Source organism: Peromyscus leucopus, chromosome 8b, assembly GCF_004664715.2.
Source record: "Peromyscus leucopus breed LL Stock chromosome 8b, UCI_PerLeu_2.1, whole genome shotgun sequence".
Classification (NCBI taxonomy): domain Eukaryota; kingdom Metazoa; phylum Chordata; class Mammalia; order Rodentia; family Cricetidae; genus Peromyscus; species Peromyscus leucopus.
The window spans coordinates 70932089-70957071 of NC_051086.1; the positions used below are offsets into that span (position 1 = coordinate 70932089).

At 44.8% G+C, this 24983-nt stretch overlaps 1 protein-coding gene, 1 long non-coding RNA gene and 2 other non-coding genes across 6 annotated transcripts in view; 3 read left to right on the forward strand and 1 right to left on the reverse strand.

The window, feature by feature from the left end:
* Positions 1 to 24983, forward strand: part of Tex14 (testis expressed 14, intercellular bridge forming factor) — a 127094-nt gene that overhangs the window by 17860 nt on the left and 84251 nt on the right. Inside the window, exon 2 of one of the 2 annotated variants that reach the window (XM_037200667.1) lies at positions 6245 to 6381. In XM_037200667.1, coding sequence (XP_037056562.1) covers positions 6246 to 6381 — 136 coding nt within the window. In that variant the 5' untranslated portion in view covers position 6245. Of the gene's footprint in view, positions 1 to 6057; positions 6382 to 24983 lie in introns of those variants that run through there. The other variant, XM_028878244.2, reaches the window with a different exon arrangement.
* LOC119086911 lies at positions 748 to 19658 on the reverse strand. Of its 2 annotated transcripts, XR_005090309.1 has the most exons (3): positions 19453 to 19658; positions 3354 to 3453; positions 748 to 2207 (listed from the first exon to the last, which is right to left on the reverse strand). It is a non-coding gene; the product is annotated as an uncharacterized LOC119086911 (long non-coding RNA). The 2 variants fall into 2 exon arrangements; XR_005090308.1 differs by lacking the exon at positions 19453 to 19658 and having other exon boundaries at positions 3354 to 4037.
* Positions 7554 to 7769, forward strand: LOC114699295. Its single transcript, XR_003735501.1, has one exon. It is a non-coding gene; the product is annotated as a small nucleolar RNA U3 (small nucleolar RNA).
* Positions 19968 to 20183, forward strand: LOC114699294. Its single transcript, XR_003735500.1, has one exon. It is a non-coding gene; the product is annotated as a small nucleolar RNA U3 (small nucleolar RNA).

The following is a 24983-nucleotide window of genomic DNA, read 5'->3' on the forward strand; positions in this document are numbered from 1 at the left end:
GAAAGGGTCTCATATAACCCAGGTTAGTCTAGAACTGTATATGTAGCCCAGGCTGGCATCAGCATTTGCAATGATAATCCTACCTCGGCCTTCCAAGTGCTGGGGTTATTACAGGTGTTAATTGCCATACCCAGCAGAAATTTATTTCTCACAGTTCTAGAAGTTAGAAGTCTAGAGGAGCTGTGTCTAGTTGAGGGCTTTCTTGCTGCCTCATCCTATGACAGAAAGCAGACAGAAGAGAAGGAAGGGAGAGAGAGAAAGGGGGCTCTGACCATTGTTTGTAACTATACATTCCACTCCCTTGATAACAAACCTTTGTCCAAAACAACAGCAGCAAAAAGGCCTTCATTCATTCATTAAGTGTGGTGTCCCTTGACCCAAACACCTTTAAACGCTCTGTCTCGCTGGGTGGTGGTGGCTCACGCCTTTAGTCCCAGGACTCTGGAGGCAGAAGCAGAAGGATCTCTGTGTTTGAGGCCAGCCTGGTCTACAGAGCATGTTCCAGGACAGCCAGGGCTGTTACAGAGAAATCCTGTCTCAACAACGCCGCCCCCCCCCCAAAAAAAAAAAACCCACAAAGAAAGCTATCTCCCAACACCTCTACATTGGAGATCTAATTTCCACCAGTGAGATTGGGGGACTCATTCAGGTTGTACCATACACAAAAAAGGTCAAGTTTCTCTGTGTTGTTTTGTCTTGGTTGCTCACTGTTCTATTGCTATGAAGAAACACCACGACTAAGGCAACTCTTATAAAAGAAAGCATTTAATTGGGGCTTGTTTACAGTTTTAGAGGGTTAGTCCATGGCAGGAATCAGACAGGCGAGGTGCTAGAGCAGTAGCTGAGAGCTGTACATCCTGATCAGAAGGCAGCAGGCAGAAAGAGCGAGGTAGAGAGAGTGGGAGGGAGGGAGGAAGTGAGAGAGAGACTGGGGCTGGCATGGACTTTTGAAATCTCAAAATTCAGACCCAGTGACATATCTCCAACAGCCCACACCTATTCCAACAGGGCCACATCTCATCTTTCCCAAACATTTCTCCAGCTGGGGACTATGCGTGCAGACATATGAGTGAGCCTATGGGGGCATTCTCATTCAGACCACCACATGTCCTCACGCACATTAATAGCTACAGAGGAGTCACTGGGTGCCAGGCGCAGTTCTAAGTATCTAACATTCAAACCTCTCAGCGCCTTTCTGGTCATTTTTATCCTCATTAATAGATGAAGAAGGTGAGTGTTTTCATCTGTGTTGAATCTTTTTTCTAAGATTATAATATGGGGAAAGTGGGGTGTCTTTAAGTTTAACAGAAGCTTTCTCTTTGGTGGAGGGGGCTTTAACTCAGGAGTTAGGGTGCCAGAACCTCAAAGTTATACAAAATTTACACAGAGTCACTGGCCCCTGGGCTCTTACAAGGTGAATTTGAAGAATGAAATTCATGGACAATAGAAGAATGGATTTAGAAAAAAGTTTGTTATAGATTCATATGTGGGAGCTCGAGCGGAAGACAGAGCTCCTGTAGAGCAGGAGTGGATCCCAGAAATAGGATACCATTGACCTTCAAATATAAGGGCTTTTTAAAGGACTTAGGAAAGAAACTGGGGTGGGAGGGAGATGGCTCAGTCCAGTTGGCTCAACCATGACGCGTCCAGGAGTCTCTTCTCAGTTTGTCATGTCTTGATGTACAAGTTCCAAGAAGGGTGCTCATTTAGAGACAGAGATAAGGAGAAAACAGACCTCCCTTGTGGCATCCTATTTGTGGCCAGAGCAGTACCATGAACGTATGGGGTCAAACCAGTGTTGCAGGCCCATCATCCAGATGGGGCAGTATAATGAGTTTCATTCTGCACAGTCAAGGTTTTACTTTTGCTGGACTATTTCAGAATGATTGACATGTAGCAACAGGTTTCCCCCAAAGGGAATTTGCCTTTGACTTACAATTTTCAGCCTGTTAAGGATAGAGACAATGTACTCTCTTCTGTAGCTGCTTCCAGCTGAAATTGGGGTGTTGGTTGTCAGGACCCAGGAGGGCTGAAAGGCAGTCAATGGCTGGGCAATAGGACATTTATAAGGAGCATCTGGTTAGCTGTTCCTGGTGAAGGGACGGGGAACAATCACATCAGCTAGATTGGTTCACATCAGCTTTCAGCAAGTCCAGAGGTCAGCAGTTTGCAGTTCATAGGTGCTCCCTGGATGGTGTCTATTAAATCTGCTGAGACAAATATAGACTAAGGACAAAAGTTAAAAATTTAGGAGCTTAAAAGAAAATCTTATATTTAAAATAAAATCTTATATAAGGAACTTTTACTTATCTGGAGTTCTTTTGACCTGTGACAGATGGATTTAAACCTTATGACCTTTTTGACTCTTTGCAACAAGCGTCTGTAAAACAGCTGGAACAGATTTACATCTTGGAGACATAGAAAAAGCTATGGCTTTGGGTTAGCTTGATGAAAAACATCTTTAAGTCTATAAAGAAAGTTTAGGGGCTGGAGAGATGGCTCAGAGGTTAAGAGCACTGGCTGCCCTTCCAGAGGTCCTGAGTTCAATTCCCAGCAACCACATGGTGGCTCACAACCATCCATAATAGATCTTGTGCCCTCTTCTGGCCTGAAGGGATACATGCAGGCAGAACACTATACATAATAAATAAATAAATCTTAAAAAAAAAAAAAGAAAATTTAAAATCTTGAGCTTATAGAATAGTGAGTACTCAGTGCTCTATCAGTTTATCTGAACTTCTTTTATTAATGTTAAAACTCTAAGCCTCTGAAATCTCAGTGTAATGACATATTTTGACAAGTTTGCAAGTCATACAGGGTGCATAAGATATCCAAGATCAATTGTCCTGTCAGGCTTTTCTTTTTTTTTTTTTTTTTTTTTTACTATTAAGGGAACTTATAGAGAGACATAATCAGAAAAACCTATGATACATGTCTCTCTCAACATAGTAACTAGACCAAGCCAATTTTATGTTCTTTTAAAATGCTTTTTTTGTATCATATTTTTAGCATTAGAAAGTGAATTTTACCAGAGATAGGAATAGTTATTATTGAGAACAGCCATTGTAAGTAAGGTATGTTCTTTTAATGAAAAGTTACATCTGAAACCTGTGTATTCTTTAATACGAAGCTTGTGAACAAGGCAAACCTGTTTACCTTTTTTAAATAAGAGACCTAGTAGCTTTAACTAATTAGTGAGCTGACTAATGAACAAACAAGATAGCTGCAGCCTTGAGGGAAGGAGCTGATTGCCTGCTGTTGTCTAGCTGACAAAGCTACAGTTAGCCTAGCGGTCAGTGTCAGAGATCTGAGAAGGATTAACCAAATGACAGAGGCTGGTTTATAGTCTTTACCTAGAAAGAAATCCCAGGCTCCTGGGGACTCGGTGGTGATGAGGGCAGAGTCATCAGGACAGCAGTCTTGGCTGCCAGGTCCGGAGGATGAGAGGCTTTCCTGGGGATGAGGAATATGGGGAGATTGGCCTCACGTTGTCTAGGCAAAGCAGGGCATCAACTCTCCAGTGTCCTGATTGCCCACAGTTTGGGCTGGGTCTTGGCAGAAGGCAAGGTATTGGGGCAGTCTTGCCCAGTGGTCAGCTGGTTAGCATTACTGTAGTCCAGGTGGAGTTGCCTGTGGCTGTGCCCATTGTCTTCTTGGGGACCTTGGGAGTCGCTGCTAGGATCTGAGAGTGTCTGTCTGTTATATAAGTTTACATATCTTAAATGCCATCTTCAGCAAATCTGACAGCTTGAGGACTTGAGCTAAACAACTCCTGTTTGTTTTTAGTTATTTGGTTTAGGCTACACCTTGAAAACATATAAGAGGCTAGATAAATTTTTTCTGTACTTGACTACATTAGTCTTTAGAATGACTTAAGTATAGTTTTAAACATTGTAAGGCTTAATCATCTTTAACAGTTTGTAATAATAATAACAATTTTTGAATTGAAGCTCTTTTTAGTATCAAGATAAGATTTTTAATTTTTTGTTTGTTTGTTTTTTGTTTTTTTGAGATAGGGTTTCTCCGTGTAGTTTTGGTGCCTATCCTGGATTTGACTCTGTAGACCAGGCTGGCCTCAAACTCAGACATTCACCTGGCTCTGCCTCCAGAGTGCTGGGATTAAAGGCATGCGCCATCACTGCCTGGCTCTCTTTCTCTCCTAGACTGAATCAATCTCATGTAATCAAGGGTGGCTTTGAACTCAGATCCAGACAGATCTCTGCCTCCTGAGTGCTAGGATTAAAGGTGTGTGCCACCACTGCCTGGCATCTATGTTTAATCTCGTGGCTTGTTCTGTTCTTTGATATTCAGGCTAATTTTACTAGGGTACACAATATATCACCACAGCTGGGTATTTGGGATTCCGGTGTAGTATTGAGTCTTTCTTAGGGTGAGCCTTTGAGCATAAAAACCATGTTTTGGGGTTGACATATTTCAGTTGACAAAAACAATCAGAAGCAGAACTAAGGGGGTTAAAAAACAAGGCTAGCACATTTGAATATTTGCCCAGAACTATAGACATTGATGGATTAGATCTTTGTAAACAAATCACCATGACAACTATTCACACTGCACTCACCTTCTATCAGGTATTGCAAGTAATCTAGACAGCATTTTAAGTTTATTAGGTGTGTATGTATAGTTTGCATGCAAATACCATTCCATTTTCTTTCTTTCTGTTTTTATTTTTTTAAAGATTTATTTATTTATTATGCATACAATGTTCTGCCTGCATGTACGTCTGCAGGCCAGAAGAGGGCATCAGATCTCATTACAGATGGTTGTGAGCCATCATGTGGTTGCTGGGCATTGAACTCAGGACCTCTGGAAGAACAGCCAGTGCTCTTAACCTCGAAGCCATTTCTCCAGCCCTCCATTTTCTACAAGAGACTTGAACATCTATGAATTTGGGTTGGTATCTGTGGGGAGTGCTGGAGCCATTCTTCCTAAGATATTGAAGGTCACCTACGAGGGTCACCTGTATCAATAAAGACAGTTTTCCAAGTGTGAAAGAACCTAAAACTGGGTCTGGTGGTGAATATCTGGAATCCCAGCTATTTCTGGAGGCTGAAACAGGAGAACTGAAAGTTCAAGGCCTGCCAGCAGTTTAAGATTCAGCTTGAAAAGTAAAAAACAAAGCAAAACAAGTCTGGGAATATAATATAGCTCAGTGGTAGAGCACTGGCTGGGCCTCTGTGAGAAATTGGGGTCAATTCCCTGTACCACCAAGAAGGAAGTTGTCTTAGTCATGGTTCTGTTGCTGTGAAGAGGGACTATGACCAAGGCAACTCTTATTTTAAAAAATTGGGCATGGTGGCCACGCCTTTAATCCCAGCACTCGGGAGGCAGAGCCAGGCAGATCTCAGTGAGTTCGAGGCCAGCCTGGGCTACAGAGTGAGTTCCAGGACAGCCAAGGATACACAAAGAAACTTTGTCTCAAAAAACAAGACAAAAGGAAAGGCATGTAATTAGGGGCTTGCTTACAGTTATTAGTTCATTATCGTAGTGGCTGGTCCATGGCAGCAGTCATGGCTATGGAGCAGTAGCTGAGAACTACATCCTGATGTGTAGACAGAGAGAAGGGAGGAAGACAGACAGACAGACAGACATTGGACCTGGCGTGAGCTTTTGAAACCTCAAAGCCCACACCCAGTGACACACTTCCTCCAACAAGGCCTCGAGTCCTAATCCTAATCCTTTTGAACAGTTCTACTCCCTGATGACTAAACATTCAAATCTATGAGCCTATGGGGGCCATTCTTATTCAAACCACCACAGAAGTGTAAGGGAAAAAATGCCATTTTCAAACTGGCAAAGGGAAATAAAAAATTAGAGACTCAGTTTGACTTTAATGGTGAGAGCAGGCTTTTCTGGGTCTGAGAGTGGTGTAGTGAGATCCAGCAGCACATGCAGGAAGGAGAACGTGCTGTGTTCTTATAGTTGAGAGTAGGGGAGAGAGGATGGCTTCACCAGACTGTTTTTCAGGAGAAACTGGTTTTTGAAACAGCAGGGTGGGAGATAAATCGAATCACCTGTTTTTGCAGCCTTTGGGCTCCTGGGTGTGTGGTGGGGGTTAGCTGCTTTCAGGGAATCAGTGGATGGCAGGTTTCCTGAAACCTTGGGTTTGTTTTAGGGTCCTGGTTCTGAGGGGATTTTCCTTTAGGAGCGAAGAAAGAGAAAGATCTCACTTCTTTTCGTTTGTGAGGTATTAGAATAATGTATTGTTTGTTTTCTTTTGAAACAGAATGTCTCGGGCTGTTCATTTTCCAATCCCTTGTCCGGTGCAGCTTGGTACATTAACAGATGATTCCTTGGAAGCTCAGCTTCATGAATATGCCAAACAAGGGAATTACGTGAAAGTGAAGAAAATTCTTAAGAAAGGTAAGTAGAGTGTTAAGATGGCAGAGGCACCATGACCCATATTTCTGAATAGTGTTTGGTGTAAAAAAACAACAGTACCAAGGCTGGGTTCAAGGCCAGCCAATCTACACAATGAAATCCTGTCTGATGGCAAAACCAAACTAGTGCCTACAGAGTTCTCTCTCTAAACAAATCAACAAAGAGGTTGGAGAAACAGCTCAGCAGGACCAGTGTTTGCTGAGCATATGTGAAGACCGCGGTTCCATCCTCCGAACCACACAGAAAACCAGATAAGTGGCACCTGCCTGTAATCCCATCAAGTATGTATCCAATAATTGTGCTGGTAATTACCATGTGGCCAGAGAGGATTGTGTCACTTTGCCCCTTTTCTCTTTTAGGATAGAGGAATTTTGGCATCTCAAAACGCTGTTTGTGTGAGTGAGTGAGTGTGTGTGTGTGTGTGTGTGTGTGTGTGTGTGTGTGTGTGTTAAATCTTTTTAGACAGATTTCATGTGGCTGCGGCTGGCCTCAAATTCCCAAGACTGACCTCACACTCTTGATCCTCTTACCTTCACCTTCCAAGTACTAGGATTACTTAAGTGAGCCACCAGGCCCTTCAGCCACAGAATGTACTAGAAAGAGGGTGCGGCCAGTGAATGGCCATTTTCCCGACGTACTTTTTCGTATTTTTCCTCACGAAAGGCCTCTGGCTTGGGCCAGGAGTCCAACCTGCGTGCCCCGCCGACACGGTGCGGCCGGCTCCGCGGCGCCTCTCCTGGGGCAGGTGGGGGCTGAAGGCCGTCGGCTCGGGGAGGCCAGCGCCGCAGGGCGGAAGCCGGGGCGGCGGCGGGCGGCAGGGCCGTGTGTGGCCGTCCCCGACTCGCGACCCGACGCAGGCGGAAGTGGGGCGGGGCGGCCGACCCGTCAGCCGATTGGCTGTTTAGCGATCGTATGCTAATTAGGTGGCAGTGGGTTTGTGGGTTTTTGGTTTTTGTGTTTGTTTTCCCCTTGACTTGGAAAAGTGTAGCAGCTCAGATGCCCCGTGGACCGGGTAGCGGAGGCGTTCATCGGGGAACACGGCAGCGCCTGTGCCAAAGCCGTGTGCGGTAGCCGCGCCAGCGGTCCGCCGGCCTCACCGTCAGTTAGATGTGAGCGCGCCGGGTAGAGTGCGTGGAGCGCGGAGGAGCGAGGTTAAGACTATACTTTCAGGGATCATTTCTATAGTTCGTTACTAGAGAAGTTTCTCTGACTGTGTAGAGCACCCGAGACCACGAGGACGAGACGTAGTGTTCCCTCCTGAGCGTGAAGCCGGCTCTAGGTGCTGCTTCTGTGCAGCCGCCTCCTGCCATTGATGATCGTTCTTCTCTCCCTTTGGGAGGGTGAGAGGGAGGGGACGCAGTCTGAGTGGACGTCGGCCTTATGAGCAAGGTTACTAAAATTAGAATGTTTGGCTAGTCTCCTTCAGGCGGTTCAACATGTCTTGGCGATTGCCAGATTGTCGTTTTTGTTTTTTAAGTTGTTTAATACCTGAGAGTTACCATTTATTTTTTTACTTCTTTTGGCCTGTCTTGCTTGGTATTACTTCATGTCTAGAAACTAAGTTTACTCCAACACAGGCAGGTGGACTCAGAAGTTTGAGGACAGCCTGGTCTACAGAGTGAGTTCCAGGACAGCCAGGGTTACACAGAGAAACCCTGTCTCAAAAGTAAATTAGAGAGCTGTTAGCTTTTCACTCATCCATTGATAATTGTATAATTAAATTCTGTATTAAGAATGTTCTTGCCGGGCGGTGGTGGTACACGCCTTTAATCCCAGCACTTGGGAGGCAGAGGCAGGTGGATCTCTGTGAGTTCAAGGCCAGCCTGGTCTCCAGAGCGAGTTCCAGGAAAGGCGCAAAGCTGCACAGAGAAACCCTGTCTGGGGGGGGGGGAGGAGAATGTTCTAGAAAGTAGATTAATAGTTCCAAGTCTCTTAACAACTTTAGTGAGAATTACATGCAAAATGTTTTGATACCATATTTGAGAATTCAAAGGGTGCTTGACTTCCAGGTTTCCATTCTCTGTATATGGACAGGTCATTCTTGACATGAATAGATCTCAGTGCTCAGATTATCTATACCTATATGACACCTTGTCTGACTTGTTCTTAATAGCTGGTGTTAATTATGCAGAGTAATTGTTTGCATTATGACATAACTATACACATAAACTAGGGCTGAGAATTTAGCACAAAGCCGTACTAGAAACCATGTGTGGTGGTCCACACTTACAATCTTAGCACTTGGAAAGTAGAAGCTGAATGATCAGTTCAATGTCACCCGCACCTACATAATGACTTGAAGTCCCAGCCTGAGCTTTAAAAATCTACTACCAACTGGTTTGGAGTTAATATCGCAGTGGTAGAGCACTTTCCTATCATGGAGAAGACTCCTGGGTTCAAAAGCCTCAGTACTTCAAACAATAAACAAACAAAATAACCCCAGCTCTACTGAAAGGCATCTAAAGTCCCAGGATTAAAACATTTAATTCAAGAGGCAGGCGATCTCTGAGTTCGAGGCCAACCTGTTCTACAGAGTAAATTCCAGGATAGCCAGAGATGCTGTTACACAGAGAAACCCTGTCTCGAAAAACAAACGAACAAAAAACCGAGGAGGGAGGGTTATTGAATCCAAGAGTTCAGGACCAGCCTAGGTAATATAAAGAATGATATATCCAACCATCCTTTTAGAAAGTGCTGGCTTGGTGGTCTTCCTGTTATCTCAGCACTGTGAGAGTGAAGCAGGAACATCAGAAGTTGGGGGCCAGCCAACTACATGCTCAGAATATAGTTATACTATCTTTAATTATATTTAGACCTCACCATAGAGCATTCTCAGAGCCTTTGGCTTCCATCCCAAGAAGTGTAACAAGCAGAGCCTGGGAAGGAGGATCACCAGTTTAAGCCTAGCTTGGGTTACACAGCGAGGCCCAGTGTCAGATTGACAGTGACTTAATGTCTAGATTTACGTGATGATGTTTAAAAACAGAGATACAGTCTAATATTTAAAAATCCAGAGAATGGCACCAGCAAGATGGTTCAGTGCGTATTTCACTCTGTGCCAAGCTTGGCAACCTGAGTTCATTCCCTGCGTCCCAAATGGGAAGAAGAATCAACTCCTGGAAGTTGTTCTCTGACCTCCACACATTCACTGTGGCAGGTGGGATTTGTTTTTTGTTTTTGTTTGTTTGTTTGTTTTTCTTTGACAAACCTCTAAACCAACATTATGCTAAATGGGGAAAATCTGGAAGCATTCCCTCTTAGGACTGGGTCTACTATATCTACTCTTATTGAGTATAATGACTGAAATCTTAGGGTGATATGGCTAAGAAAAAAAAGAGAAAGGATACAATTAGTAAAGTAAGATGTCACATTATCCCTATCTGCAGATATGATGTTATACCCCAAATTCAACACGAGAAAATTCTTAGATATGATAAACACTTTGAGCACAGTAGCAGGATACAGAATCACTCTACATGTAAAAGTCTGTTGCATTTCTTGTTATGTATGTGACTTTGTTGCTGCAGTCTGCCAAGTGCAGGGTTACAGACTTAGGGCACCACACTCAGCATTCAGTATGCCCAGTAATGAACTTGCTGAGAAAGAAGTTAGGGAATGGAGGCATGGTAGAACTTACCTGTTATCTCAGCACTTGGGAAGTAAAGGCAGAAGGTTATCAATTCTAGGTCATCCTAAACTCTGTACCAAGCTGAAGACCAGCCTGGGCTACATGAGACCTTGTCTCATAAATCACAATTACACAGAAGACCAAGAAAAGGCAAAGTCTTGTATAATGACTGATCTTGGTTATAAGTGTGATGTCTGCTACTGAGTAAGAGAAACACTTCTGGTTAGATCTGTGAGATACTTTGTGGAATGGTTAGTTGGGGTTGGGGAAGAGGCTCTCCAAGAGTGGGCCCCATCTTCCCTGGCAGCCTAGACAGAAAGCAGTTTGAGGGGAAACAAGCGCTTTGCTCGTTGTGGGTGAGTGCATATAGCCTACCCTGTTCCTGTCAGTTGTGCCTGCCATCCTTAGACGTCCTAACACAGCTTCTGTAGCGCTTGAAGTGGACTGAAGACCACCATCTCTCCAGGATTCCTCCAGGTCTTCAGCCACAGACTGGAAATGCTGAAGATGTTACTCTTGCAGATTGAGCAACTGCTGGTTTCTCAACCTGGAACCTGCAGATACCCAGCCCATACCATGTAAGCCAATCTAAGGCATTTCTTTTAAATAAGCATTCATTCTGTTTATTCTGATCATCTACAGAACCTGATGAACACACAGTCCTAAACAGAAAGAGCAAAGTAGGACTTGGTTTCAAATCATACTTCTAGCTGGGCCGTGGTGGCGCACGCCTTTAATCCCAGCACTCAGGAGGCAGAGCCAGGCAGATCTCTGAGTTTGAGGCCAGCCTGGTCTACAAAGTAAGTTCCAGGACAGCCAGGGCTACATAGAGAAGCCCTGTCTTGAGAGAGGGAGAGGGGAGAGGGGGGGAGAGGGGAGGAGAGGGGAGAGGGGAGGAGGGAGAGGGAAAGGGGAGGAGGGAGAGGCAGGGGGAGAGGGGAGAGGGAGGAGAGGGAGAGGGAGGGAGGGGGAGAGGGAGAGGAGGAAGAGAGGAGGAGGGGAGAGGGGAGGAAGGAGAGGGAGGGGGAGAGGGAGAGGGAGGAAAGGGAGAGGGAGGGAGGGAGGGGGAGAGAGAGGAGAGAGAGAGAGAGAGAGAGAGAGAGAGAGAGAGAAACCCATACTTCAAGAGTAGTCTAGGGGCTGGAGAGATGGCTCAGCGGTTAAGAGCACTGGCTGTTCTTCCAGAGGTCCTGAGTTCAATTCCCAGCAACTACATGGTGGCTCTCAACCATCTGTAATGAGATCTGGTGCCCTCTTCTGGCCTGAAGGGACACATGTAGGCAGAACACTATATAATAAATAAATAAATAAATAAATAAATAAATAAATAAATAAATAAATAAATCTTAAAAAAAAAAGAGTAGTCTAACCAAGAGCATGCATGACACTCGTACAAAAACAGACAACATAGACCAGTGGGACAGAAGACACAGAAACTAACACATCCACGGAGCTACAGGTATTAAAAACCATTGAAGAAAAGATACCTTAGCCGGGCGGTGGTGGCGCACGCCTTTAGTCCCAGCACTCGGGAGGCAGAGGCAGGCGGATCTCTGTGAGTTCGAGGCCAGCCTGGACTACCAAGTGAGTTCCAGGAAAGGCGCAAAGCTACACAGAGAAACCCTGTCTCGAAAAACTAAAAAAAAAAAAAAAAAAAAAAAAAAAAAAAAGAAAAGATACCTCTTCCAAAAAAAATGCTACTGGGGAAACTGGGTATCCATATGTTGAAGAATTAACTAGAGCTCTGTCTTATCCTGTACAAAATGAATTAAAAATTGACAAACTCAAAAAAAAATGGACAAAGACCTTAATATAAAGCCTGAGATTACTAGAGGAAAAGCTGGGTCTGGTGGCTCTTTGTCTTCAGTCTGTTTCCTGAAGCACTTGAGAGGTGGAGGAAGGAGGATCAGGAATCTAAGGGCATCTGGACTATAATAGTGAGTTTTAAGACAGTCTGGGTTACATGAGACCCTGCTCAGCAAACAAAAATGAAAGGGAAAACACTTTAAGATACAGCACAGCAAGGACTTTCTGGATAATACCTCAATAGCTTAGGAAACCAAGAACTGGCAACATGGCAGACCTGCGTATGGTGCAGGTGAGGAGCCTGAAAAGAAACAGCTGCCGGGCTGTGGTGGTGGCGCACGCCTTTAATCCCAGTACTTGGGAGACAGAGGCAGGTGGATCTCTGTGAGTTCGAGGCCAGCCTGGGCTACAGAGTGAGATCCAGGAAAGGCACAAAGCTACGAAGAGAAACCCTGTCTCAAAAAACAAACAAACAAAAACAACAACAACAAAAAAGAAACAGCCACTGCTTGGAAAGCTGCCTTCCTGGGACTGTGGTGGAGCCTCCACCCCTGCAGGGAGCTAAGACTCAGACGCTGACTGCAGCTGTGAGTGCTTCCAGTGTGAATGGTTTGGCCACTGGGCCAGGGAATGCTCTCCTGGTGGAGATTGGGGTTGTGAAAGGAGACGCTATGGCAGAGGTCGTTTTACCTTGGATAGAGGGTTCCAGCTCATTTCCTCATATCTACCAGACATCTTTTATTACTGTGGTGAATCTGGTCATCTTGCCAAGGTCTGATCTTCAGGAGGATGCCTCCTATACCTTAGGAAGGTAGCCACATGGCTAAGGACTGCAAGGAGCAAGAGCAACGCTACTGGAACTGGCCAAGACAGGCCACTGGGCTGTGACCGACCACTCAGACGATCAGAATCCCATTCTTGTGGTAAATTTGTTGATAGTAAAAAATACTGCACCAGCCGGGCGGCGGTGGCACACGCCTTTAACCCCAGCACTCAGGAGGCAGAGCCAGGCAGATGCCTGCGAGTTCGAGGCCAGCCTGGTCTACAGAGCGAGATCCAGGACAGGCACCAAAAACTACACAGAGAAACCTTGTCTCAAAAAACAAACAAACAAAAAAAAAAGTGCACCAAAGTAAAGTTCTATAGGTGTGGTAAAACTAGTCACATAGCCATCTAAGACAAGAGAAACCAATTATTGCTGTTGCAGTGATTCCGGACATCTTGCATGGGAATGCATAATACAGCCTAATTATTTGCCTTTGTTGCCCTCCTTTTTCTGGCTGATGGTTGTCCTCTTCACTGGGCAAAGATTGGTAGAGAGGCTGTTCCCAGGCCAGCGAGCTTTTCTTGCAGTGTAAATGAGGGAAGAGATGGGGAAAGGGCAGCTTGTAGATTTAGTTACAAAAAAAAGTTGATCTGGTAGTGGTGGCACACGCCTTTAATCTCAGCACTAGGGAGGCAGAGGCAGGCGGATCTCTGAGTTTGAAGCCAGCCTGGGCTACAGAGTGAGTTTGGTAGAGGTGTTATGTATAAAGAGCACCACCTTTCTGTGGTGTTGGTGAGTTAGAGATTAATGAATGGGAAGAGTTCAGACCATTGTGGGGCGTTTACCCACCACGCCCACAGCTTCCCAGAGTTTTCTTGAGTGCAATCAGCAGGAAATATTAGATAGAAGGATTTATAGTGGAGAATCTTGCGGAGATAAACAGATAGAAAATAAAGGATAGCCTCGAGAGGGCCTGGAACCTATTCCAACGGGGCCCCGACTGTCTCTGGCCCAGGGTTTTTATAGAGACGCCAAGGGGTGGAGCAAAAGACCTCCTCCCCCAGCATAGCCAAGTGCAGACCATCTCAGACACCTGCACTCAGGCCCGTGGTCCTGATCATCCTCTATTCGGACCTGCTGGGTAAAGCCACGAGGAACCCCAGAACGGGCTCCCACAGACCAGTAAGCCCTTCTGGGTTTGAGTGTATTCCCATATAGGAGATAAAACTAATTCTGGGAGTGTCTGAACTTCCACAAATAAAGAACTTTAATTTTTAGCATAGTGATGGTCTTGGATTGTCTGACTTTAGTAGCTATTAAGTAACATTGAGTGACATCTATATCAGGCCTTCCTAGAACATACAGTTGGAGTAAACAAATTGAAAAGACAGACATGTTGACGGCTCTCACAGGGAAATGGGGATAAAAGCCTAATACAGAGCAGCTTCACCCCACTGTTGATGCTGGACATACAGATGGTGATGGCAAAGGTTCAGAGCACTTTTTTTTTTCAAAGACTGACTTTAAAACCCAGAGTAAACATTAGTGCTAAAGAATTAGCATGAGCCAGGTTGTGGTGGCACATGCCTTTAATCCCAGCACTTGGGAGCTGGAGAGATGGCTCAGAGGTTAGGAGCAATGGCTGCTCTTCCAGAGGTCCTGAGTTCAATTCCAGCATCCACATGGTGTCTCACAGCCACCTATAATGAGATCTTCTTGTAGGCAGATATTTCTTTCCTAATCCTGGCTGCCAGTCCCAATAACGGACACAGAGGTTTAATATTACTTATAAATGCTTGCCCAAGGGAGCTGGAGAGATGGCTCAGTGATTAAGAGCATTGACTGCACTTCCAGAGGTCCTGAGTTCAATTCTCAGCAACCACATGGTGGCTCACAACCATCTATAATGAGATCTGGTGCCCTCTTCTGGCCTGCAGGGACACATGCAGACAGAGCACTGTATACATAATAAATAAATAAATCTTTGCCGGGCGGTGGTGGCGCACGCCTTTAATCCCAGCACTCAGGAGGCAGAGTCAGGCAGATCTCTGTGAGTTCGAGGTCAGCCTGGGCTACCAAGTGAGTTCCAGGAAAGGCGCAAAGCTACACAGAGGAAGCCTGTCTCGAAAAACAAAACAAAACAAAAATTGCTTGGCCAATAGCTGAGGCTTGCTACTAGCTAACTCTTTTTTTTTTTTGGTTTTTCGAGACAGGGTTTCTCTGTGTAGCTTTGCGCCTTTCCTGGAGCTCACTTGGTAGCCCAGGCTGGCCTCGAACTCACAGAGATCCGCCTGACTCTGCCTCCCGAGTGCTGGGATTAAAGGCGTGCGCCACCACCGCCCGGCTGCTACTAGCTAACTCTTACACTTAACATAACCCATCTTTCTATGTATGCTTTGCCACAGGGCTTAGTACATCTTGCCCTCTCTGCATCTGGCTGGCGACCCCTCTGACTCCGCCCTCCTTCTTCCTGTCATTCCAAGTTTGCCTTTCCCACAATGAGCATAATCCACAGCATCTTCTGGTGTGCAGGCATACATGAAGGCAGAACACTGTATACATAATAAACAGAAAAATACATAAATATTTTTTAAAAATCCCAGCACTTAGGAGGCAGAGACAGGCAGATTTTTTGTGAGTTTGAGGCTAGCCTGGTCTATAGAGCAAGTTCCAGCACAGGCAGGACTACTCAGAGAAACCCTGTCTTGAACCCCCGATACACACCAAAAAGGCAGATGGAAAAAGCAGATTAGATCCTAGAAATAAAAATGTAATTTTAGAGCCGGGCGGTGGTGGTGCACACCTTTAATCCCAGCACTTGGGAGGCAGAGGCAGGTGGATCTCTGTGAGTTCGAGGCCAGCCTACAGAGCGAGTTCCAGGAAAGGCGCAAAGCTACACATAGAAACTCTGTCTCGAAAAACCAAAAAAAAAAAAAAAAAAAAAAAAAAGTAATTTTAGGGCTGGAGAGATGGGACAGTGGTTAAGAGCACTGGCTGATCTTTCAAAAGTCCTGAGTTCAACTCCCAGCAACCACATGGTGGCTCACAGCCATCTGTAATGAGATCTGGCGCCCTCTTCCAGCCAGCAGGCATACATGCAGACAGAACACTGTATAAAAAATAAATAAACAAATCTTCTTAAAAAATGTAATTTTAGGGCTGGAGAAATGGTTTAGAGGTTAAGAGTACTGACTGCTCTTCCAGAGGTCCTGAGTTCAATTCCCAGCAACCACATGGTGGCTCACAACCACCTGTAATAAGGTCTGGTGCCCTCTTCTGGTCATACATGCTGTATACATAATAAATAAATAAATCTTTTAAAAAAATGTAATTTTAAACTGTTCCAATAAAGCTGGAGGAGGAAGGGGGTGGGGGATATTGGCAAGCTGTATGGAATGAACTCAAAAGGCTCTGAATAGCCAGGGAAATAATGAGCAGAGTGAATAGATAGTCTATGGAAGAAAAAAAAAAAACCTATATTATCTGACAGGAGATCAATCTATAAAGAACTCCGAAAGTTAAACACAAAAGTACCCAAATTAACCAGGTATTGAATGAGCAAATGAATTGAAAAGACAGATCTCCAAAGATGGAATACAGGAGCTGGAGTGATGGCTCAGCGGTTAGGAGCACTTACTATTCTTGCAGAGGATCAATTGGTTTCTAGCACCCACATGGCAGGTTACAGGCTCTGGAACTTCCGGGGGGGATCTGAAGCTCTCTTCAGACTTACACTAGTACCAGGTACACACATGGTACATGTACATACATGCAGGCAAAACATACACACGAAATAAAAACTTTAGAGATAAAATATAATGGCCAATAAAGATATGACAAAGTGCTGGAGAGAAGGCTCAGTGGTAAAGGTATTGGCCGACAAGCCTGATGACCTGGGCTCGACCTATGGGACCCACATGGTGGAAGGACAGAACTGACTTCTACAAGTTGTCCTCTAACCTCCACATGTGCACCAAGGCATGTGAAGAATGCTCACTATGTAGTCATCAAGGAAAATTAAAACTACTTCGAGATTGCACCTCAAGTCAGAATGGCTATTATCAATAAAATAACAAATGTTACCAAAGATGTGGGGGAACCAGGAACCTCTACCGCTGGTTGGGACTATGGACTGGTGTAGCCATTATAGAAGGCAGTGTGGTGGCCCTCAATGACAAAAACGTGTGGGTCTGTGTATCAAGTTGGGAAGCAGCAGGGGTGGTAGTGCACACTTAATTGGGAGTGACATGACACCAGTAAGGGAATCATCCAAAGTTTAAGGCTAGTCTTCTCTACATAGTGGGTTCCAGGCCAGCCAGGGCCATGGTCAGAACTACATAGTGGCTCTCATTATGTGTCCCTGGCTGGCCTCACCTTTTCAGAGCCCTGAGAGCCTCTGCTTCCAAAGTGCTGGGACTGAATGTCTGAGCCACCACTTCTGACTAGATTGAAGGACTTAAAATCAGCATATCACAGGCATAAATTGCTACAATACAGTCTTGTTTGGGCGCCAGGTAACGACAGCCTTTAAGGAGCCAGTCTCAAAGACTTTCTCCCAGAGTTCGAAGAAAACTCTACAACCAGCTAAGGATCCAGTCTGAGGGATAAGGAATGAATCTATGTACACCATGCTCTTTCAGCCCATGTCTTTACTGTTTTAAGTAAGCTTCTGATCTCTCTGCTGTTCCCTTTGTCCTACCCTCCTGTCTCCAGTTTTTACACACAGTCAGCAATTCTGTCACAAGGCTTGAATTTTTTTTTTTATTTTGTTTTTTTGAGACAGGGTTTCTCTGTGTAGCTTTGTGCCTTTCCTGGATCTCACTCTGTAGAACAGGCTGGCCTCGAACTCACAGACATCTGCCTGCCTCTGCCTCCCTAGTGCTGGGATTAAAGGTGTGCGCCACCACTGCCAGGCAAGACTTGAATTCTTTCAGGGTCATAAAAGCAGATAACTGCACAAGGTGGGAACTGTCAGGCTTTCTTTGTGACTTAAGGTGGGAGTGTCTTTTAAGAGCCTCTGTGGCCTCTTAAAGGGAATGGGGTTAAATGAGAGGGAGAGAGACCGTAAATCAATAGGGAAGTCGAAGAAGGGAGGAAGGGGGAATCTGTGTGTAACACTGCATTCCTAAGTGTGGTTAGATAATAAGCTAATTCATAAGCTGAGGTGAAAGTAAGTACAAAGTGTGTGAGGTTAGCTTGTGGCAGCACTTTCCTATCTACTAGTGGTGTGAAACCAGTGCACACTTGTTCCCTATCTCTCTAAAGTCTGTCAGTCAGCAAACTCAGACATGTTGTAAGTCTGTGTCCTTGGGTGTCTGAGAATGTCTCAGATGAGATACTTTTGCCTAGACACTTAACACTGACCACATGCCTGCCAATGCAGATGATTGCAGGAAGGCAGACCTCTACGTCTACACTGGAGAAAGAAACCAAGACCTGGTTATGGGAAACAGGTTTTGACAGTGTGACTGTTTTCACACAGCTGGGGGATGTTATCAAAATACCCCAAATGTATAGGGGAAACTAATGATCAGAACACCCACTGCTAAACTGTGGGAAATGAATCCGAAATTTGTAACAGATGGGAAAGGCTACAGCAAGAAAAGAGCCAATTCATTCAAAAGGCAGTAATTTAAAAAATGCCTTGCATGATGGTTTCCTCCAGTAGAATCCTTAATTCTAAGGGGTTGACCTTATCAAATGACGGCTGAGTAATTCCTTCATAATCCTCTAGTTCGTGATAATGGCTCCTGACACAGCCTATATGTCCATCAACAAATGAATGGATAAAGAAAATGTGGTATATATGCAAAATGGAGTTTTATTCAGTCTTGGAGAACTGTAAGCCAGGTGTGATGGGCCACTCATGTAATGTGTATTCTTTTTTTTTTTTTTCTTTTTTCTTTTTTTTGAGACAGAATCTCTGCATAGCCCTGGCTGTCCTGGAACTCACTATGAAGCTCAGGCTGGCCTTAAACTCAGAGATCTATAAACTATAAAATTATCACTTGCAGGGAAATGGATGAAGCTAGAGATCATCCTGTTAAGACTCAGAGAAACTGCACGTTTTCTTCCATAAGGAATTTATATATATATATTTGGAAAGCAGACGGAGGTTGATGAGGGAAGGTAGGACCTGGGGAAGGAGAGCCGTGGTAGGGATTAATAGGAATAAACCCCCAAGTTATACGTATTTTCAACAATGATTTATTTTTATTTTACATGCATTGGTGTTTTGCCTGCATGGATATCTGTGTGAGGGTGCCCGATTCCCTGGAACTGGAGTTACAATTGTGAACTGTCCAGAGGGTGTTAGAAATTGAGCCCGGGTCCTCTGTAAGAGCAGCCATTAACCGCCCAGCCATCTCTCCAACCCCATAATTTTATGTATTTTAAAATATCATAAGCCGGGCGGTGGTGGCGCACGCCTTTAATCCCAGCACTCGGGAGGCAGAGGCAGGCGGATCTCTGTGAGTTCGAGGCCAGCCTGGGCTACCAAGTGAGTTCCAGGAAAGGCGCAAAGCTACACAGAGAAACCCTGTCTCGAAAAACCAAAAAAAAAAAAAAAAAAAAAAAAAAAAAAAAAAAAAAAAAAAAAAAAAAAAAAAAAAAAATCATAAATAAACTTAGTTTGTATCCAACAAAAATAATAATTTGAGCCTGGAGACTTGGGGTTGTTTTACAAAGGGTTTCACTTTGTGGCTAACCAAAGCTGGCCTTACACTTGGGAAAATGCACTTGCCTTAATGTCCCTAGTACTCTGTCACGCACAGTTTCTTCTGTTTCTTTGGTCACAGGACAGAATGTACTAGAAAGAGGGTGCGGCCAGTGAATGGCCATTTTCCCGACGTACATTTTCGGTTTTTCCTCACGAAAGGCCTCTGGCTTGGGCCAGGAGTCCAACCTGCGTGCCCCGCCGACACGGTGCGGCCGGCTCCGCGGCGCCTCTCCTGGGGCAGGTGGGGGCTGAAGGCCGTCGGCTCGGGGAGGCCAGCGCCGCAGGGCGGAAGCCGGGGCGGCGGCGGGCGGCAGGGCCGTGTGTGGCCGTCAGCGACTCGCGACCCGACGCAGGCGGAAGTGGGGCGGGGCGGCCGACCCGTCAGCCGATTGGCTGTTTAGCGATCGTATGCTAATTAGGTGGCAGTGGGTTTGTGGGTTTTTGGTTTTTGTGTTTGTTTTCCCCTTGACTTGGAAAAGTGTAGCAGCTCAGATGCCCCGTGGACCGGGTAGCGGAGGCGTTCATCGGGGAACACGGCAGCGCCTGTGCCAAAGCCGTGTGCGGTAACCGCGGCAGCGTTCCGCCGACCTCACCGTCAGTTAGATGTGAGCGCGCCGGGTAGAGTGCGTGGAGCGCGGAGGAGCGAGGTTAAGACTATACTTTCAGGGATCATTTCTATAGTTCGTTACTAGAGAAGTTTCTCTGACTGTGTAGAGCACCCGAGACCACGAGGACGAGACGTAGTGTTCCCTCCTGAGCGTGAAGCCGGCTCTAGGTGCTGCTTCTGTGCAGCCGCCTCCTGCCATTGATGATCGTTCTTCTCTCCCTTTGGGAGGGTGAGAGGGAGGGGACGCAGTCTGAGTGGACGTCGGCCTTATGAGCAAGGTTACTAAAATCAGAAGTGTCTCTACCATTTTTCCTCCCCTTCTTGTCTTTTTCCCCCTTATTCTTATTGCTCTTATATTGTGACCTATTTGTTGTGTGGTCACACTCTCCTAGTTTTTTTCCTCTGTCAAGTATCCAGTAAACTGTGGTTTCATATAGTGTTCCTGTTGCAGCCTGTGTGTGCACTATATGAAAGGGTGTAGCAGGTGCTTTAGGTCCTTTACATTGTCGTATGTTGAAGGCTGTAAGCCAGTCTGGTGATGGTAGTGTTTTTTTCCCCCTAAATTTTATTTAAACCGGCTGGTGATGGCGCACGCATTTAATCCTGGCTACCAGGAGGCAGAGGCAGGTGAGTGGATCTCTGTGAGTAAGAGGCCAGCCTGGGCTACAAAGTTACACCTGCCTTGAAAGCACAAAACAAAACAAATTTATTTATTTATGTTCTATGTGTGTATGACAGAAGAGGTCCTCAGACAGAAGAGGTCCTCATAATAGATGGTGTGAGCCACTAGGTGTTTGCTGGGGATTGATTGAACCCAGGTCCTCCGGAAGAGCAGCCAGTTCTCTTAAACACTGAGCCATCTCCAGCCCCACCAGTCAGGTTATATTATAAAAGCAACACTGCTGAACCTTGTCCTGTTTTTAGCACCTTTTAATTTGAAGTGTTTGGTTTTGCTTGTTTTCTTAGTTAAAAAAATAGAAACAGGGTAGGGCATTGTGGTACACGCTTTTAATCCCAGCCCAGGCAGAATCTGGGGCTGATAAGGTGACTCATTTTGGTTAAGAGCATTCACTGCTCCTCTGGAGGACTTGAGTTCATATTTCTACCATCCACATCAGATACCATTTTTTGGCCTCTGAGGACACCTGGCTCAGATACACATGCAGGCAAAATACTCATAAAATTAAAATAAAAATCAACTTTAAAGAAAAATTTTAGCCGGGCGGTGGTGGCGCACGCTTTTAATCCCAGCACTCGGGAGGCAGAGGCAGGCGGATCTCTGTGAGTTCGAGGCCAGCCTGGTCTCCAAAGCGAATTCCAGGAAAGGCGCAAAGCTACACAGAGAAACCCTGTCTCGGAAAAACCAAAAAAAAAAAAAAAAAAAAAAAAATAATAATAATAATAATTAAGATGCATTTATGTAGTATTTCTTAGGAGATAGTACCATGGTAAAATACTATCCATCAAATAAAAGTGCCACACTCCTGAGTCAGTTAGTAGAGCCTCCAAGTCACAGGCCAAGACTTTACCTTTAGGGATCATTTCATTTTCATTTTAATTTTTAAAAGGTGTGTGTGTGTGTGTGTGTATGTATGTATGTATGTGTATGACTGAGGCCCCGAGGCTGGAGTTACAGGTAATTAGGAGCCACTTGACCTGGGTGCTGGCATCCAAACTCAGGTCCTCTAGAAGAGTGCTTTTTGCTACTGAGCCACCATCTCACCAGCCTGATGGTTTCTTTGACATTTTCTGTGTTGTTCACTCGAGTATTGGCCACAGAGACCATTCTTGGGTACTGTGTGTATAATGTGTGAGAGAGTCATGACAGCATCGCACCTTTATGAAGTCTGCTGTTTAACATGGAACAAACCACATCGAACTGTAGTGTGGTAAAAGCTTTGAAGTTGAAGTAAATATGCCAGGAAGCATGGAAAAGGTCACTTTGACCAAGTCAGCTGAGATTTCCTGAAGGAAATACTAATTGAGCTGAATTTAGAAAATATTCAAGAGCTGAAGCTGGAAGGGGTATGTGAAACTGTGAATCATGAAAACATTTTCATGGGAGCATATTTTTCCTCTGCCCTAAGAAATTTGTGTGATCACGAAGAATCTACATCCTCTCCTGAGCACTAAGCTGGCTCTTGGTGTTTTACTGCAGTGTCGATTTCCCTTTGATGGCCGATCCTTTGGGAAATGGAGAGGAGAGAACATTGTCTGATTGGTTTTTATTACAAGATTAGTTTTAAATAAAAATTGGGTGTTTTTGAAATAGGGTCTCATGTGTGGTGGTGCATGTCTTTTATCCCAGCATTTTCAAGGCAAAGACAGGGAGATCTCTGTAAATTTGAGGCCAGGTTGGTCTACAGAGTAAGTTCTAGGACAGTCAGGCTATTCCAAGAAACCCTGAGGTGGTGGTGGTGGGGGGTAATAGGATCTCATTGTGATGTCTAGGCAGGTCTTGAAGTGGCAGCCCTGGCCTCAGCCTCCTGAGTGCTGAGGTTACGCGCATTTGCAGTTAATACCTGGCTTTGCTGTGTTTTGTTTTAGTGTTGGCAATTATTTGCTTTCTTTCCTTCTGTTGTTTTCCAGAAAGTGTGTGTGGAATTGCTTTGGTGAGGAATTACCTCTGGTTGTTTGTTTTGTTTTGCTTATTTACTAGCTGCTATTCCTCAGCCTGAATTTGTTTCTTTGTAAATTAAGAGAGTTAGTAACAGGGGTTGTTGTAAGGGTTAAATTAGATTATGGTAGTTCAGTAATCCCTTCCCCCAATTCTGAAAAGGTTCCTCCCTTCAGTTAGAAATCTGTTTTTCATCTAGTCTTCAAGCAGGCACTCTATCACTGGTAGATACCCCAAGTCCCCGGAATGTTGCCTTTGAAGCATCTCCTTCACCCTACCCCCATCCCAGTGAGTCATAGGAATTCACCTTCTAGAACAGTTGAAGGTTCTCCACTTCTTAGCATGCCCCAATTCATGATCTCTTTCATAGATGCCTTGTAGTAGCATCAGAACAGCTTTCTATAGCTTCAAATCTCAGTGACTTCCCTTCACATTTAAAATCTTATAAGGTATTTGAGTGTGATGGTGCATGCTAAGGCAGGAGGATCTTAAGTTCAAAGCCAGCTGTGGCTACAAAGTGAGTTCCATGCTAGCCTAAGCTATGTAGTAAGGCTCTGTCTCAAAGGAAGTGGAAATCCCATTTATTTATTACAGATGTCTCAAAGGAAGTGGAAATCCCATTTATTTACTACAGATGGATAATCCCATTTATTCTGGAGGCTAAGGCAGGAAGAGCACAAAGCCTGCCTAGGCTACAGAATTACTTCAAGGAATGCTAGGATGGGCAAGTAAACTAGCAAAGAGCTGGGGAATGCTTAGCGGTAGAGACTTTGGCTAGCATTTGAAAGGTGTAAGTTTAGTTCTTAGTCCTGCTGGGGGCAGGGTGGGGAGAACCTCTTTGTCTCTAGCTCCAGACTAGAAAACTTGCCCTGGAGGTATTTATTTGGTTCCTGATGGCCCTTTCCTTCTCCTTCTAAACCCTGTTCTCTAAATTTCTATTATCCTGTTTTGCTTGTTTGTTATTGCTTTGTTTTTTGGTTTTTCGAGACAGGGTTTCTCTGTGTAGCTTTGCGCCTTTCCTGGAACTCACTTGGTAGCCCAGGCTGACCTCGAACTCACAGAGATCCGCCTGCCTCTACCTCCCGAGTGCTGGGATTAAAGGCGTGCGTCACCACCGCCCGGCATATTTTCAGTTTTTTGAGACAGGGTTTCTCTGTGTAGCCCTGGCTTTCCTGGAATTCACTCTGTAGACCAAGCTGGCCTTGAACTCAAGAGATCCTACTGCCTCTGCCTCCGAGTGCTGGGATTAAAGGACTAGATAGATCATCACTGCCCAGTCTAAATTTCTGTCTTCTCTTGTTTAGGACTTGGCATTAATTCATTTCTCTGATTAAAGTGCACTTATCTTTCAGCATCATCTGGATGATTACTTTTTAAAATTAGTGTGTGTGTGTGGGGAGGGAGGGAGAGAAGTTTGAGATAGTTTATATAGCCCAGGATGGCTGAAGACTTGCTGTGTAGCTGAGGCTAATCTTGATCTCCAGATCTTACTTCCTCTCGTTCCCAAGTGTTGAGATGACAGATATGTGCCACCATACCCAACCTTTGGGTTCTATTTAACGCTTATCATTTTAGTGAAATCAATTATTTAGTCTCTTCAAGCCTCAACTTCTTATAAAACATTATAATTAATTGTATTTATTTATGTGAAGCATTCAGAATCATACTGGGTATGTGATAGGCCTTCAGTAGTTAGCAGTTAATATTGTTAACAGTTCATACATCAAAGAAGAAATTAGCTTTATTCTACTAAAATTTCAAAAATTGTAACAAGTTGACCTGGACCAGCAAGTGGGTCATTTTATCCGTGACAGACAGGGTCCTGAGAGGACCAGGAGATCAGAAGATGATAAGAAAGTTTGGGGTCAGAAGGTCTTTCACAAGTCATGTTTTATGCCAAACAAACTTACTAAGAAATACAGCACCTTATATACTATTTCCAGGGGAGGAATGGACAGAGTCAGCAGAATCTGTCATACAATGGGGCATAGTCATCAGGAGGCTAATGAAGCAATATTGCACAAAGGGAACACAGGACATCTCAAGAGCTTTACTGACCCAGCGCACAGTGGCCCTGGGACTGCTAACTATAGCCCTATACACTGGGAAGACGAGGGTTCTCAGGATCCAAAGGTGCAGCTTTCACAAGGCTGTCATCTGTCAGTTCAGCCAAGCATATTCCTGGTTTTAGAGAAGGAACTACCTTCCTTCTACACACAATAGTGCCTCAGAAAAGCTCCCGAGGCCCTGGCCCCAGGCTGTTACTGGATCTGCCAAGGAGTTTCTGGTTTTGAGAAGGAGCTATGTTCCTTTTTCATATACTAGGGCCTCAGGGAACGCCTTGGATCAGCCCAAGCCTCATCCAGTAGAACAAACATGGTACAAAATCTAAAAGATTCTGTTTCTGAGCCCTGGGTTTCAGTCATATTGTGGCTTCTTTTA